The sequence below is a fragment of the Callithrix jacchus genome, chromosome 6 (genome assembly GCF_049354715.1).
Source record: "Callithrix jacchus isolate 240 chromosome 6, calJac240_pri, whole genome shotgun sequence".
Classification (NCBI taxonomy): domain Eukaryota; kingdom Metazoa; phylum Chordata; class Mammalia; order Primates; family Cebidae; genus Callithrix; species Callithrix jacchus.
The window spans coordinates 46883848-46897264 of NC_133507.1; the positions used below are offsets into that span (position 1 = coordinate 46883848).

Sequence of the window (13417 nt, forward strand, 5' to 3'; positions counted from 1 at the left end):
AGAATAGAGAAAAAAGGATAAAAAGAAATGAGCAAAGTCTCCAAGAAATATGGGACTATGTGAAAAGACCTAATTTACGTTTGATAGGTGTACCTGAATTCAAGAGAGAATGAATCCAAGCTGGAAAATACTCTTCAGGATATTATTCAGGAAAACTTTCCCAATCTAGCAGAGCAGGAGAATATTCAACCCCTGGTAATACAGAGAACACCACAAAGATATTCCTCAAGAAGAGCAACCCTAAGACACATAATCGTCAGATTTACCAGGGTTGAAACGAGGGAGAAAATCCTAAGGGCAGCCAGAGAGAAAGGTCAGGTTACCCACAAAGGGAAGCCTATTAGACTTACAGCAGATCTCTCAGCAGAAACCCTACAAGCCAGAAGAGAGTGAGGGCCAATATTCAACATCCTTAAAGAACAGAACTTTCAGCCCAGAACTTTATATCCTGCCAATCTAAGCTTCACAACTGAAGGAAAAATAAAATCTTTTCTGAATAAGCAAGTACTCAGAGATTTTGTTACCACCAGGCCTGCTTTGCAAAAGCTTCTGAAAGAAGCATTATACATAGAAAGGAACAACCAGTATGAGCCTTTCTAAAAATATACCAAAAAGTAAAGAGCATTAACATAAAGAAGAATTTATATAAACGAATGGATAAAATAGCCAGTTAACATCAAATGGCAGTAACCCTAAATTTAAGTCGACTAAATCCCTCAATCAAAAGATAGAGCCAAAACCTAACAGTATGCTGCATCCAGACCCATTTCACATCCAAAGATACACAAAGACTCAAAACAAAGGGATGGAGAAAGACTTACCAACCAAATGGAAAACAAAAATAAATAAACAAATAAAAAGCAGGAGTTGCAATTCTCGCATCTGATAAAATAGATTTCAAAGAAACAAAGACATAGTGGTAAAAGGATCAATGCAACAATAAGAGCTAATGATCCTAACACCCAGATACATAAGATCCATAAAAAGATTTAGACTCAACGAGACAGAAAATTGATGAGGACAACCAGGACTTGAACTCAGATCTGGAACAAGTAAACTTAATAAATATCTATAGAGCTCTCCATTTTAAATACACAAAATATACATTCTCCACTTTAAATACACAAAATATTGATTGGCCATTATTAATACCCATTTTTAGGATAAAGCAATATTCCCGTTCTCTCTTCCTCTTTTTCTTCCTCTTTCTTCCTCTCCTTCACTCCTTTTTTTCTCTTTCTTTTCTTCTTTCCTTTCAAAAAAACAAAAAACAAAAATAAAATTAAAAAAAGCCTATTAGTATGCCTTTAGTAGCCAAGTAATGGAAAACATCTTATACTAAATTGATAAGAATTTATGAGACTCTATCAAGAAGACCAGAGGAAGGAAGATCTTTGGCACCATGTGATCAGAAATTCAGTGATGCCATACAGCTTTGTCTACCTACATCTTTTTGTTTCACCATAAAAAAAAAAGTGAAATCTAACCATTACCTTGAACTTGGATATTTAGGTATTTTGAGGTTTGTTTAGATGTTACTATGAAAAAATAAAAATAAAAAGTATTCTCCATAAAGGGAGCCATGGGGCCAGAGTAAACTTAATATTTCTCAACCTGAGGCAGCCTACCACCAGCATCTGGACTACTTTATTTTTTAAAAGTTCAACATGACCTTTCTGCAGTTCACAGAGGAAGGTCTAGGTAGAACATTTTTGTGCATTTAATGCACAAAACAGGACATTTAGAGGAAGAGCAGGAAATATCAGCTCATGATCAGGACAAGCCAAATACAGATCTAAATCTGAGCCAGCTTCACCTTGGCAGGCTGTAGTCAGGAAATGGCAGTGGGAACCTTGGTAATTATATCCATCTAGGGATGGGATGGTTCCACTCTACCCATCCCTCATGGTATCTATATATTGGTTAATACTGCTGTACCCTGGAATGTTTGCTCTCTACTGGGAAGGTCAGTGGACAAGATCATGACTGGTCATAAGGTTACTCTTCACATAACTTGAAGTCTAGCCACACCTTATGTTTTCCTATCTCTCTACCTTTGTTTTTGTTCTTTCCTCCTCATGGAATGCTCTTCCTGGGCCCCCTCCTCCATTCTGCTTATTAAAATCCTACCTGTCTTCCAAGATTCAAATAAAATGCCATGTTCTCCAAGAGGCTTATCACTTAGTTTTATAAACATAGCTGTCTCATTCATACTGTAGTGTAGTTGGACTGCTTATCATATTCTGCTTTGCATTCTCAAAATAAGAAGTGAGAAATGCATTTGCAGGAGGCCAACCCAAATCAGAGTTCTAGTAGGAGTGGAAGTGGAGAGGACGTTTAACTACACATGCCTTATGGAGATTCTGGAATTCTGCTTTGTGTGTGTGCACCATTTCTCTAAGAGATGAGAGACACTGTGTATTGGACAAATATGATTGGAGTATGTTACAAATGTAAAAACTATGTTTGACTAAAGGTTGAGAACTGCTAATAAAGTCATTAAAAATATTTACAGAGGCCCCCTATGTAGCAGTGCCAACAAATGCCTATAGTCTTTTTTCCTGGAAAGCAGAACTCATGGAGTGTTCAGCATCAGATTTCTGGTGGGTCCTACTCAGGGCTAAGTAAGAGCTCTGTCAATGTTGATGAGAGGAAAGTTGGCACCACTTTGTGGAAGTCTGATATTAATGGTGAGTTCCCATAAATGAAATAGTATTACCCATTATTTTGTAATATGTTTTTTGTTTGTTAGCTAAATGACCTTACAAATCTGATAAATAGCAAAAGTGAAAACTAAATGTACGGGTTGTTTTCTGAAAGTTTCTCCTCATGTTTTATTTCTGTATTTCTATGTTTTCTGATACCTCAAACCTAGTCACTTGCTCTGAGTGTACTTTTCAATATGAGTAATGCATGCAAGAGTTTATGGGAGTGTTGTGGCTTCTAAAATCTCTGGGATAAGAAGTGTGAAAAATTGGGAAGTAGAGGTAATGATGGGGAAGAGAATATTGGGTTGGATGTTGCACTATTGAACAGAGATGATGGGGCAGAGTAAGTTAAAGACTTTGGGTACAAGGCAGGGAACAGCTCTCAGAGACAATTCTCTCATTCTAGTGCCACTGTCATCTAGAAGGAGTTTGACGTGTGAGTAGAATTTGACTGGGTTCATGTATAATGCCCACATTAAGGACAGGCTCAAGACTTTATGTCATATGCCCCAATAATTAGCCCAACTCCAAGTATTAAAAATACTTCAAAATTATTGGAAGCTCTGATGTCTTAACCTTACACCTAGAAGAACAGAAATCCTTTCTTTTGTCACCACTCATCTCTTCTCTCTCCAAAACCTATAGGCCTGCATTCCTCTTGACTCTAGGTCCCTATCTATCTCTTCTCATTCTGCTTCTAAAATACTCCCAATTATTCAGAACAATTTAGTTCTGGCCTAAAGCTTAATCAATTCAACGAAGCAAAAACTTGAAGTTGCCCTAAAATGACATCTATAGTTCTTCAAACAAAAATCATGTACCGTATGTAATATGCAATATTGCATATTGTCTGGGTTGATCATATTTTGTTTGTTATTTTCACTGCCATTAAAATTCCTATAAAAATTTAATTTTCCTCATTACCTTCAGGACTTTTTTCAAAAAACTTAATCACTGTACCTGTGACCTACCTTTGTAATTAGAGAATCATAACATGAGTTACTGAGTTAAATGGTTGCTTATTTTTTTTTAACATTTTATGGTTTATTTAAATCATGTTTTTGCTAGAAAAGCTCATAAATTTTCTCAGTAGGAAACAAAAAAAATTAGAATAGGTCTTATATCACTGGTTAAAAATTTAAAAACAAAACTAGAAGTATTTTCCACTAAAAGTAAGAGAAACATTTAAAATTGGTGAGAAAGTATTAACATTTTAAAAAGATGAAATTTGCCTTATGATTAGCATAGCATTGTAATATATTGTGATAGTTCACTAAACTTTATATATTGTTTATATTTGAAACATCTTAAAATGCAATATTGTATATTGTGTATGGTAAATGATCTTTATAATTATATTGGTATTAATCCTAAATAAAATGTAGATTCATATTCTACATTATCTACATTATCATTTCTAAATCCAAGGTGGGAACTGAGGTCGAAGGCAGCAAAGTAAGTCTCCAGCATCACGGATGTGCACGTGTATTACAAATGAATCTAACTTTCTCATTTCTTTTCAGTTTCATATGGCACACAGAAAATTCTGTATTGCAGCAATGTGGTAGGAGTAAAGGCAGAAAGAGGAAAGAATTTCCTGTGAAACCTTACCCCAATGACTAGCATAATTGCTCCATCAAATTAACTTCTGCCTGATCTTAGCACAATTTATCCAGTGAGCTTACAAATGTACTCATCAGATTATTTATATCTCATGATATTTTTATTTTTAAATGTTGATGAAATTATGAATTTGGGAGTAAAATTTTATATCATTTATTTATTCACCCATTGGTCATTTATAGAAAAAAATTTTTAGAGATAACTCTACAAGGAAAGAATTTTAGTCTGACAAAAGTGAAACTCGCTCAGAGAACCTAAATTATCTGTGTAACGTCACATGATTAATTTTTGAAAAGATGAGGCTTTTCATCTATTTTGCCCAAATTCAAAACCAGTAACCTTCCTAAAATCTATACTCCTTATGTTCTCTAAACTTCCCTCCAGAGTAAAAAGTGTGCCCAAACTCTACTGACAGAAGGATTCTGACAGCAGCAGAACTTAAAAATATTTTAAGTGATATTGTGTGAGTGTGTGTATGAAAAAGAGAGAGAGGGAGAGACAGAGAGAGAGAGAGAGAGAGAGAGCGAGAGAGAGAGAGAGAGAGAGAGAGAGAGAGAGAGAGAGAGAGAGTGTGTGTGTGTGTGTCCTGTCCACTGTGTTTGCATGGACAACAAAAGTAGGAAGGAAAGTATAGGGAGCATGCCTGCATCCCATAGAGATTATTCGATGGCTTGGTGATAAACAGTTTTTTTTCCCAAAGGTGGCAAGACTAGGACAAGAAAGGATCTGGGCTGGCAGGAAGATGAGTTGTCAGATGATGTACTCTTTACTAAATTTGCAAGTAGAGGTGGTCTGTGAAGCTGATCTGTCTTGGAGTAACTCTGAGATGCTTGCTTATAGTTAGATATAGTCAGAATATAAGAAGTTATTTCCAGAAGATCCCACTGATCCTCTTCATCCAAGATATGCATTTTGTCCCTCCCATTTGTTTACCAGGAATCTTAGCAGATGGTCCTTATTGAGTATTACAGATTTATTTTTCTTTCTCCATCCCATATCTCATTGTTATGATTAACAGTTTTAGCCAATACTGCCTTTACTATTATTTTAGTTGTATCACTCAGAGCTTATGACATTTATTGTGTTGATATATAAAATTGATGCCACATTTGTGGCAAATAAATAAATATAAGTAATTCTTGTGGTATAACTTTCAACATTTATGTTGTAGTATGTTTTTTTCAATGTACAATAGTCTTCCCTTAAAAGTATATTTTCATAACTCTTCTAAACTGGAGATGGAATCAATAAAAAGTCTTATAAATAAAAAAGAGAAGAAGCCTAATTCAATGAATTCACAATTGTTCTAAAAGCCACGTGTAGCCAAAATTAAGATAAACTCCTATAGTTTATCTTAATGCTTATGAGTTAAAGAAATTATTTATGATATTTATATTAAATTAAGAAAAGGATTATATTGGGCATGATTATAACTTATGAGATGCACACACACACACTGCACACAATTATTTTCTTGATGCTGTTTTGGGAGATGAAGAATGATAGAGCACAACTCCACCTGAAAATCATGTTATAACCTTTGTTATAACATAGAACTAGAGCATTAGCTCTTCCGGGTCTGTAACTTAATTAGAAATTTTTCTTTTTGTGGCATATTTAAACATTATTTTAATAGGAAAAGATATTTCCTGATGATAAAGGAAAAGAAAACATGATTTTATTCTTTTATATTTTGAAATTAAATCACAGATAGAATATCATTTCCTTACATAATAAAATTCTACATCCAAATATTTGCATACTATTTGTCAGCAGAAAATGTTAATAGGTTTCAAGATAACCTCTCATTAGATTCTGAAAGTGTCTGTTCTGGTTGGTATCAACTAGAATTGGGCTCCATAGGAATCCAGGCAATAACAATTCAAGTAGAGCAAAAAATAAGTTGAATTAAAAAGAAAAATGAATCATCTTAAGATCACCACTGATGAATACAAGAATGACAAAAGTTTCAGTAGCAAAAGCAAAATATATTAAAAATTAAGGAAAATATGCCAATTATGTTTCTCTTCATAATTTTACCACAGTAATTTTTATAAGCATGACTGATTAGAAATGCAAATTATAATTTTTTTCATAACTTCTTCCAGCATTTTTTCTAAATTATTAAACTAAGTACCTCTTTTTTTCAGAAGCAGGAACCAGTTCACAGAAATTTTAGTTTATCCATCAGAAACACCTTTAAGTAAAACCTCATTCATGGTGCCAGCTCTAATTTGACCAAAAGACTTGAAGGTTTTGACATGCTTGCTGGAAATCTACCTTATCCTGTGTGAGAAGAGAATTCGTCTTTGCAGTCTGCTCAATAAGCATCGTGAACCACATAAATAACAGTTGTAAAGTCCTCGGTTCACTTAGCTCCACTACTATGTAACAGATTCATCATCAGCACTTCATGCTTTCAAATATCTGTTTCAATGGCATTTTGTGGCATTTGTCTTTACTGAGTGCCAATAAATTTTCTTTGAGCAGCGAATAGCTAATTTTGTTATTTCTGCAATAAAGCCTGGTCCACCTGTTTTCACCTTAGATTGTCCCTTTTCTAAAATGTCAAAAAGTAGTGAGAATTTAAAAAACTTAATTTATCTTTTACATTAATTCTACCATTTGTCCTCTTGGACAAATGCTTTAATGGTTTTCTGAAATTAAAAAAATAATTTTAAGGGACAGATATCGTGTAAAACATGTTTATATTATAGTGAGGGCAAATGTCAGGGGTGAAATGTATTATCCAAAAACCACCAGGTTGGCCAAATAGTAGAAAGGCGAGTTTTACTGGCAATATTAATTTGCAAACTGGGAAGAGACAATCTTCAGTGTGTGCCAAAGATGCCCTCTCTTTGAAGAGGGGAAGGGCAGTTGGGTGTTTATGCCTCACAGGGTCTATATTACACAATAGATGCATACATATTTAGCAGGTTTGGGGAAAAAGCTGTACATATTTATGAGCAGAGTCAAGCATATGCCCAATGGGTAAACATACATGTAATATACATCCTATGTTCATTTTCGGGTGGGGATTTAGCATTAAAATGAGGAGGAATTTGGCTTTTTCTGTCAAAAGAAATATAGAATACAGACAGTTTGTGGACAGTCTCTGTAAGCTGGCTGAAACTGGCTGATATCTGCAGTTGCTTCTCAGGAAAGAATGTTTGTAGGATTGGTCTTCAGTCTTATTAAAGTTATACTGGTGTGGCCTGTAAGTCAGGAGGGGTCTGATAATTTTCCTGATATCTTCTATTGTTAGGGAGTTTAGCAAAAAGTGTGGTTTTTCTTGTAGCCATGGGAATTTAGAAAGTTTCATGACAGTCAAGCCCTCAACGTTCAACCTGGAAGTAACTTTTGTTTTCTTAACCTTAGGATTCATCTTAGTTAATAAGGGGGCGTTTATTTTGGTCTCTTAGAACATAAATGGTTTACTGTACTGCTTTTGTTGGATTTGAAATTGACTTGTCTACTACATAATTCAATTTAAGTTTAGCCAAGTTATTTCTTCCTGGAAAAAGTCTGGTTTTTAAAAGCTGCTTTTCTACATCTTTTACTGTGATCAGTGTACTTAATAGTTCACTAAACTAGTAGGAGCAATCCAATAATTAATTAGGTAAGAATGACTGATGTCTAATATTGAAAAATGTATTTTCACAAATAAGTATATTTATTTCGTCTATCTGGCCCTGCCTTCTCATGGGCCGGGTGGTGGGGGTGTAGAAAACTTACCTATAATATATGATCAGATTAGTCAAGATTCTCCAGAGGGACAGAAGCCATAAGATATATATGTGAAATGAAATTTTTTATGAAGAATTGGCTCATGCAATCGCAAAGGCGAAGTCCCACGATGAACCATCTGCAAGCTAGAGAGCCAGAGAAGCTGGTAGCTTGGCTTAGTCCAAGTTCAAAAGCCTTGAAACCAGGAAAGCCAAGAGTGGAGCCTCAGTCTGAGGCCAAAGGCCTTAGACACCTCCGCTTCCCAGAGGCTGCTAGTACAAGTCTCAGAGTCCAAAGGCTGATGAACCTGGAGCTGAATGTCCAAGGCAAGAAGGATAAATAGGAGTCCTACTCAGAAAGGGAGAGAGAAAGCCAGAGCAAGCTGAGTGTCTCTCTTCTTCTACCTGCTTTGTTCCAGCCGCTCCCCCAGCTGATTGGATAGTGCCTGCCCACATTCAGGGTGGGTCTTCTCTCTCAGTCTTCTATATTCCAGAAATACTCTTCTTTATCTCCATTGTGGAGCAGTAGACCAGTTTCGCCTTAGTAGCCTAAATCAGTCGCCCTAGCCAACACCCTAACTCCCTTTTTAGTCTATTGACTCAAGAATCATGAGACACCCAAAGTGGCTGAGAGACAGTGTTAATTCCCAGTTCAGTGGAATCATCTTTGTGACTCCTGGTAGAAGCATTCCTCCCTCTGGAACCAAGTTCCCTCCGGAACTAGGCCAGAAGAACATAATGTTGCAGGAACAGTGAGGAAAACTTCTACTAGTGGGTCACTAGGGGTGATGGTAAGTAGTTCCACTTCCATTTCTACCCGTTGATTCCTGGACCTGTGACTCTTGGCTAGGGGAGAAACAGTACCATATATTGGATGCTGATTCAGAACATATACAACTTTCCAGAGAACTCTGTCTCAGCCCTGTGAAATACTGTAACCTATCTGGTACTGTAACTCTGACTTCCAAAGGCCCCTATACCATTCCATCAAGCCAGCTTTTTCAGAATGATGAGAAACATGCTAAGACTAGTGAATTCTATGAGCATGAGCCAATTGCTGCACTTTTTCTTTGAGAAGTGAGTTCCTTAGTCAGAAACAATGCTGTGTGAGTTTACAAATGGTAGTTTTGGCAATAGCATTGTATGCAGGGAAGACAAATCCATATCCATAGTAAGTGTCTATGCCAGTAAGGACAAAATGCTGCCCCTTCTGTAATGGAAGCAGTCTAATGGAATCAATATGCCCTGGGAAATGGTGCCGCATCAGGGCTCACTGTTGGTCTCCGAGTGCTTGGACTTTGGCCTCTGAGTGCTCACTGTTGATCGCTGAGTGCTCAGTCGACAGCAATGGCAATAGCCAGATCAGCTTTAGTGAGTTGAAGCCCATGTTGCTGAGTCCATGATTCACCTCTATCCCTACCACCACGGTCACTTTGTTCACGAGCCCATTGGGCAATGACAGAGGTAGCTGAGGAAGAGGCTGACTGGTATCCACAGAATGGGTCATCCTGTTCACTTGATGATTAACACACTCTTCTGCTGATGTTATTTTTTGATGAGTATTCACATGCAATACAAATATTTGTATATTTTTTAGCCCACTCAGAGAGGTCTATACGTATAACTCTTCCCCAATATTCTGTTATTAGTATTCCAAATATGTTCCTTCTGAGTCCTTGACCATCCAGCCAAACCATTGGACCAGGCATTCTCATCCTGTGTCAGTTGATTGTAGGGAACTGCCCATGAGGGCATAGTACAAACTGGGAGAGAGGAGGCAGTGTAGAAGGAGGAAGGACTATGGGCATTTGGGCTGCTTCATGTAACTTACTTGAGCCTTCAGGACCCGCTTCAGCCCTTTCATGTGTATACCACTACCATCTGACGCTACACTACTGCTATTTTTGCCCCACTTTATGGCTTAATGGGCCAAATAACACCCAGTTAATGGTAGGCAGTTCAGGTCACATGGTAATTTGGTGGCCCAAGGCCAAGAATTCAGCTTTTACTAAGGCCTAGTAGCAGGCAAGAGCTGTCTCTCAAAAGGAGAGTAGTTACCTGCAGATGATGCCAGGGCCTCATTCCAGGATCCTAAAGACCTCTGTTGTGATTCACCTATAGGGCTCTGCCAAAGGCTACAAACAGCTTCCCTGTCTGCCTCTGATACTACAAGCAAGCAAGCACCATGGGAGCTGCTGGGTAATATGGCCCAAGTGGTAGAGCAGGTTGCATAGCAGCCTGGACCTGTTGAAGAGTCTTTTCCTATTCTATGCCCCACTCAAAACAAGAAGATTTTTGTGTGATGCAGTAAGTGGGCCAGGGTAACACACCCAAATGTGTTGCCTCCTTAATCCAAATGGGTCCACTAGGCATTGTGCCTCTTTCTCAGTTGTAGGAGGGGCCAAATGCAACTACTCACAGTTTACTTCAGAAGGGTTATCTTGACAGGCCCCACACCACTGGACTCTGAGAAATTTCACTGAGATAGAAGGCCCCTAAAGTTTAGTTGTATTTATTTCCCACCTCCTGACAATATACATGTCTTGCCAATAAATCCATAGTAGTTGTTACGTCTTGTTTACTAGGTACAATTAACATAACATCATCAATGAAGTGAACAGGGTGATGTCTTGTGGAAGGGAAAAGCAATCAAGATCCCTGCAAACTAAATTATGACATAGGGCTCAAGAGTTTATATACCCTGAGGTAGGAGGGCAGATTGCTGGCCTTGCCAGTGAAATCAAACTGCTTCTGGTGGGCCTTATGGACAGGTATGGAGAAAAAGCATTCACCAGAACAATAGCTGCATAAGAGGCACAAGATGTGTTAACGTGTTCAAGAATGAAACTACATCAGGTATAGCAGTTGCAATTAGAGTCACCACTTGGTTAAGCTTACAATAAGCCATTGCCATTCTCCAGGATCCATCTGTCTTCTGCACAAGTCAAATAGGAGAGTTAAATGAGGATGTGAAAATCACCACCTCTGCATCTTTCAGTCCTTGATTGTTGCACTAGTCTCTGCAAACCCTTCAAGAATGCTACCTTGTTTTCTATTTAGTATTGTCCTAGGTACAGGCAGTTCTAATAGCTTCCATTTGGCCTTTTCTATCATAATGACCCTCACCCACTAGTTAGAGAACCAATGTAGGGATTCTGCCCACTGCTAAGTCTGTCTATTCAAATTATGCACTTGAAACTGGAGAAATAACTACAGTATGGGTTTGGGGACAACTGGACCTGAGCTAAAGCTCCATTAATCACCTGACTCCCCAAAGCCTCTACTAACTGGAGGGCCACAGTGATGTTTTCAGTCTCTTTGAAATCAAATGTCAGTTCAGAGCCAGTAGCCAGTCGTCCCTGAAAAGTCTGATTATTTTCCTTTCCCTGATAAAAGGCCAGAGGTCCCTTTGAGGAAGTATAGGAGAAAGAGTAACAGTATAAATTTTATGTAGTGCACCAGGGTCTCTCATCAGTGGGACCTGGTCTCCCGTTCACTTAAAGGGCTCTGGGTCTGTAAATTGGCTCAAGTCTAGAAATTGATTGAGGTGTTGTTGATTGATTGTAGAAATTGATTGATTCCCTGTTGTTACGATTCAAGTTAGACTTTTGTTCACTTGACCCCAAAATTTTGTGCTTCTACAGTTCAAGTAAAAGCATAGTAAGTTGCCCATCTGTTTTACTTCTAGGAACGTCATGATTAATTAGCCAATGCTGGAGGTCTACACAAGTCAGATTATTCTGATTATTGCTTTGTCTCTGCTGTTAATTCTGGTAACTACGCCCACCTTGCCTTTGGCACTTGAATGCCATCACCTGGCCCCTTCCACCCAGGGATCCAATTATTCCCATGGCATTTGTTTTCTAATTGAGTGATTGTAGTTCCCACAGTAAGGTCTGGAATGCAGAGAACAATCACAGATATCTTTAAAAGTTCTAGTGCTACCTCACAAATCTATTTCTTAGAATATCAGTGAAAGGTGTATCTTCTGGACCCTCCCAATGTGGGTGAGTAGGTTTTATGTGACAAGACCACTGTAGTATTCCAATGTTTCCAAGCATTTTAATTCCCTCCACTAAGTGAAACCAAGGTAAATCAGGCATCCCCAGCTCACTCACGGGGTGGGATATCTTTTGATCCATCTTTCAGCCAGTTGGCCAAATAAACTTATAGTGCCTTTTATTTCACTCCTTGAGCTGCAATATTAAATGCAGAATACCTGCTTAGTGGGCTCATATCAATAAATTTGGCCGCATCCATTGTGTTTCTTCCACCGCAATCCCACATTATTGTCCGTTCCCACAGGTTTCTTGGATTTCTGCTGGTATCAATTAGAATACTCAAGTAGCTCTTTCGGAGTATAGCGCACTTCCTCTTTGGTCATGCTCTGAACCTCCCCTCTGGGATTTGAGTCTAGTTATAGGTTTACAAACATGAGGAGCGGTAAGGGTAGGTCCTGAGGAGAACCAGCATTGTCTTGCCTGGCAACTGCTGCAGGGGAGACCATTACTGTTTTTTCCCAGCAATGCAGTTAATCTCAGAGAGGGGTGGAAAGGAGATAGCACTGTGGGTGGGGGTGCTGCTGCCTCTGGGGGTGGAGAGGACACTCACTCTGGCAAAAAATACTCATCAGAATTTAGGAGCTCAATGTCCCCACCTCGATCAGGATCATCCCACACATCCCCATCTCCATTTAGATAATTCTATTTTTAGCAGTAGACACCAAGAAGGGGTTAGAGTTCACCTCTCTTGTAACTCAGCCGATGGCATGCAGAGGGCTTGTGTTTGATTTTCAGCAGTTTATGTCCTATGGCTACAGAATAGGAGATTCTCCTTCAGGACACACTTAGAAACTTTTAGGGTATGTATGCATCTGGAGCTGGGAGTTGGAAGTCCAGAGCTCAGCATCTTTTTCTTTTTTCACTTTGTCCAGTGATATTAAGAGCCCTCAACTCACTTTATTATTATTCCTTGGTTTCCCACAAGAGTTTGAAAGTAGGCAGAGAGCCACTAAACTCCTTACCTCCTGAAAGTGGTGAATTAGGGGCATCTGGTGCATTTATTATATTTATAAACAGTTTATGCCAAAGACTATTTAGGTTTAATCAGATTAGAAAGTGAGTTTCAGAAATCCCAAAAACAATTCAGGAAATTCATTTAAAAAATACTGTTCCTCTAGAACCATTCCGGGCAGTGTCTGTATTAGTCAGCGTTCTCCAGGGGGACAAAACCAACGGGATATATATGAAAGAGAATTTATAGGGAAAATTGGCTCACACTGTCACAATGGTGAAGTCTCACCACCAGAGACCACCTGCAAGATGAAGAAGCAGTTAGTAGCATGGCTTTCAGGGAAGCGGG

General features: G+C 38.3%; 1 protein-coding gene across 19 annotated transcripts in view; it reads left to right on the forward strand.

The window, feature by feature from the left end:
- Positions 1-13417, forward strand: part of PDE1A (phosphodiesterase 1A) — a 531703-nt gene that overhangs the window by 501131 nt on the left and 17155 nt on the right. Inside the window, exon 14 of one of the 19 annotated variants that reach the window (XM_035304343.3) lies at positions 6482-6875. The exons of 17 other annotated variants lie outside the window; for them this stretch is intronic. In XM_035304343.3, coding sequence (XP_035160234.1) covers positions 6482-6510 — 29 coding nt within the window. In that variant the 3' untranslated portion in view covers positions 6511-6875. Of the gene's footprint in view, positions 1-6481; positions 6877-13417 lie in introns of those variants that run through there. One more of the 19 variants, XM_035304349.3, reaches the window with a different exon arrangement.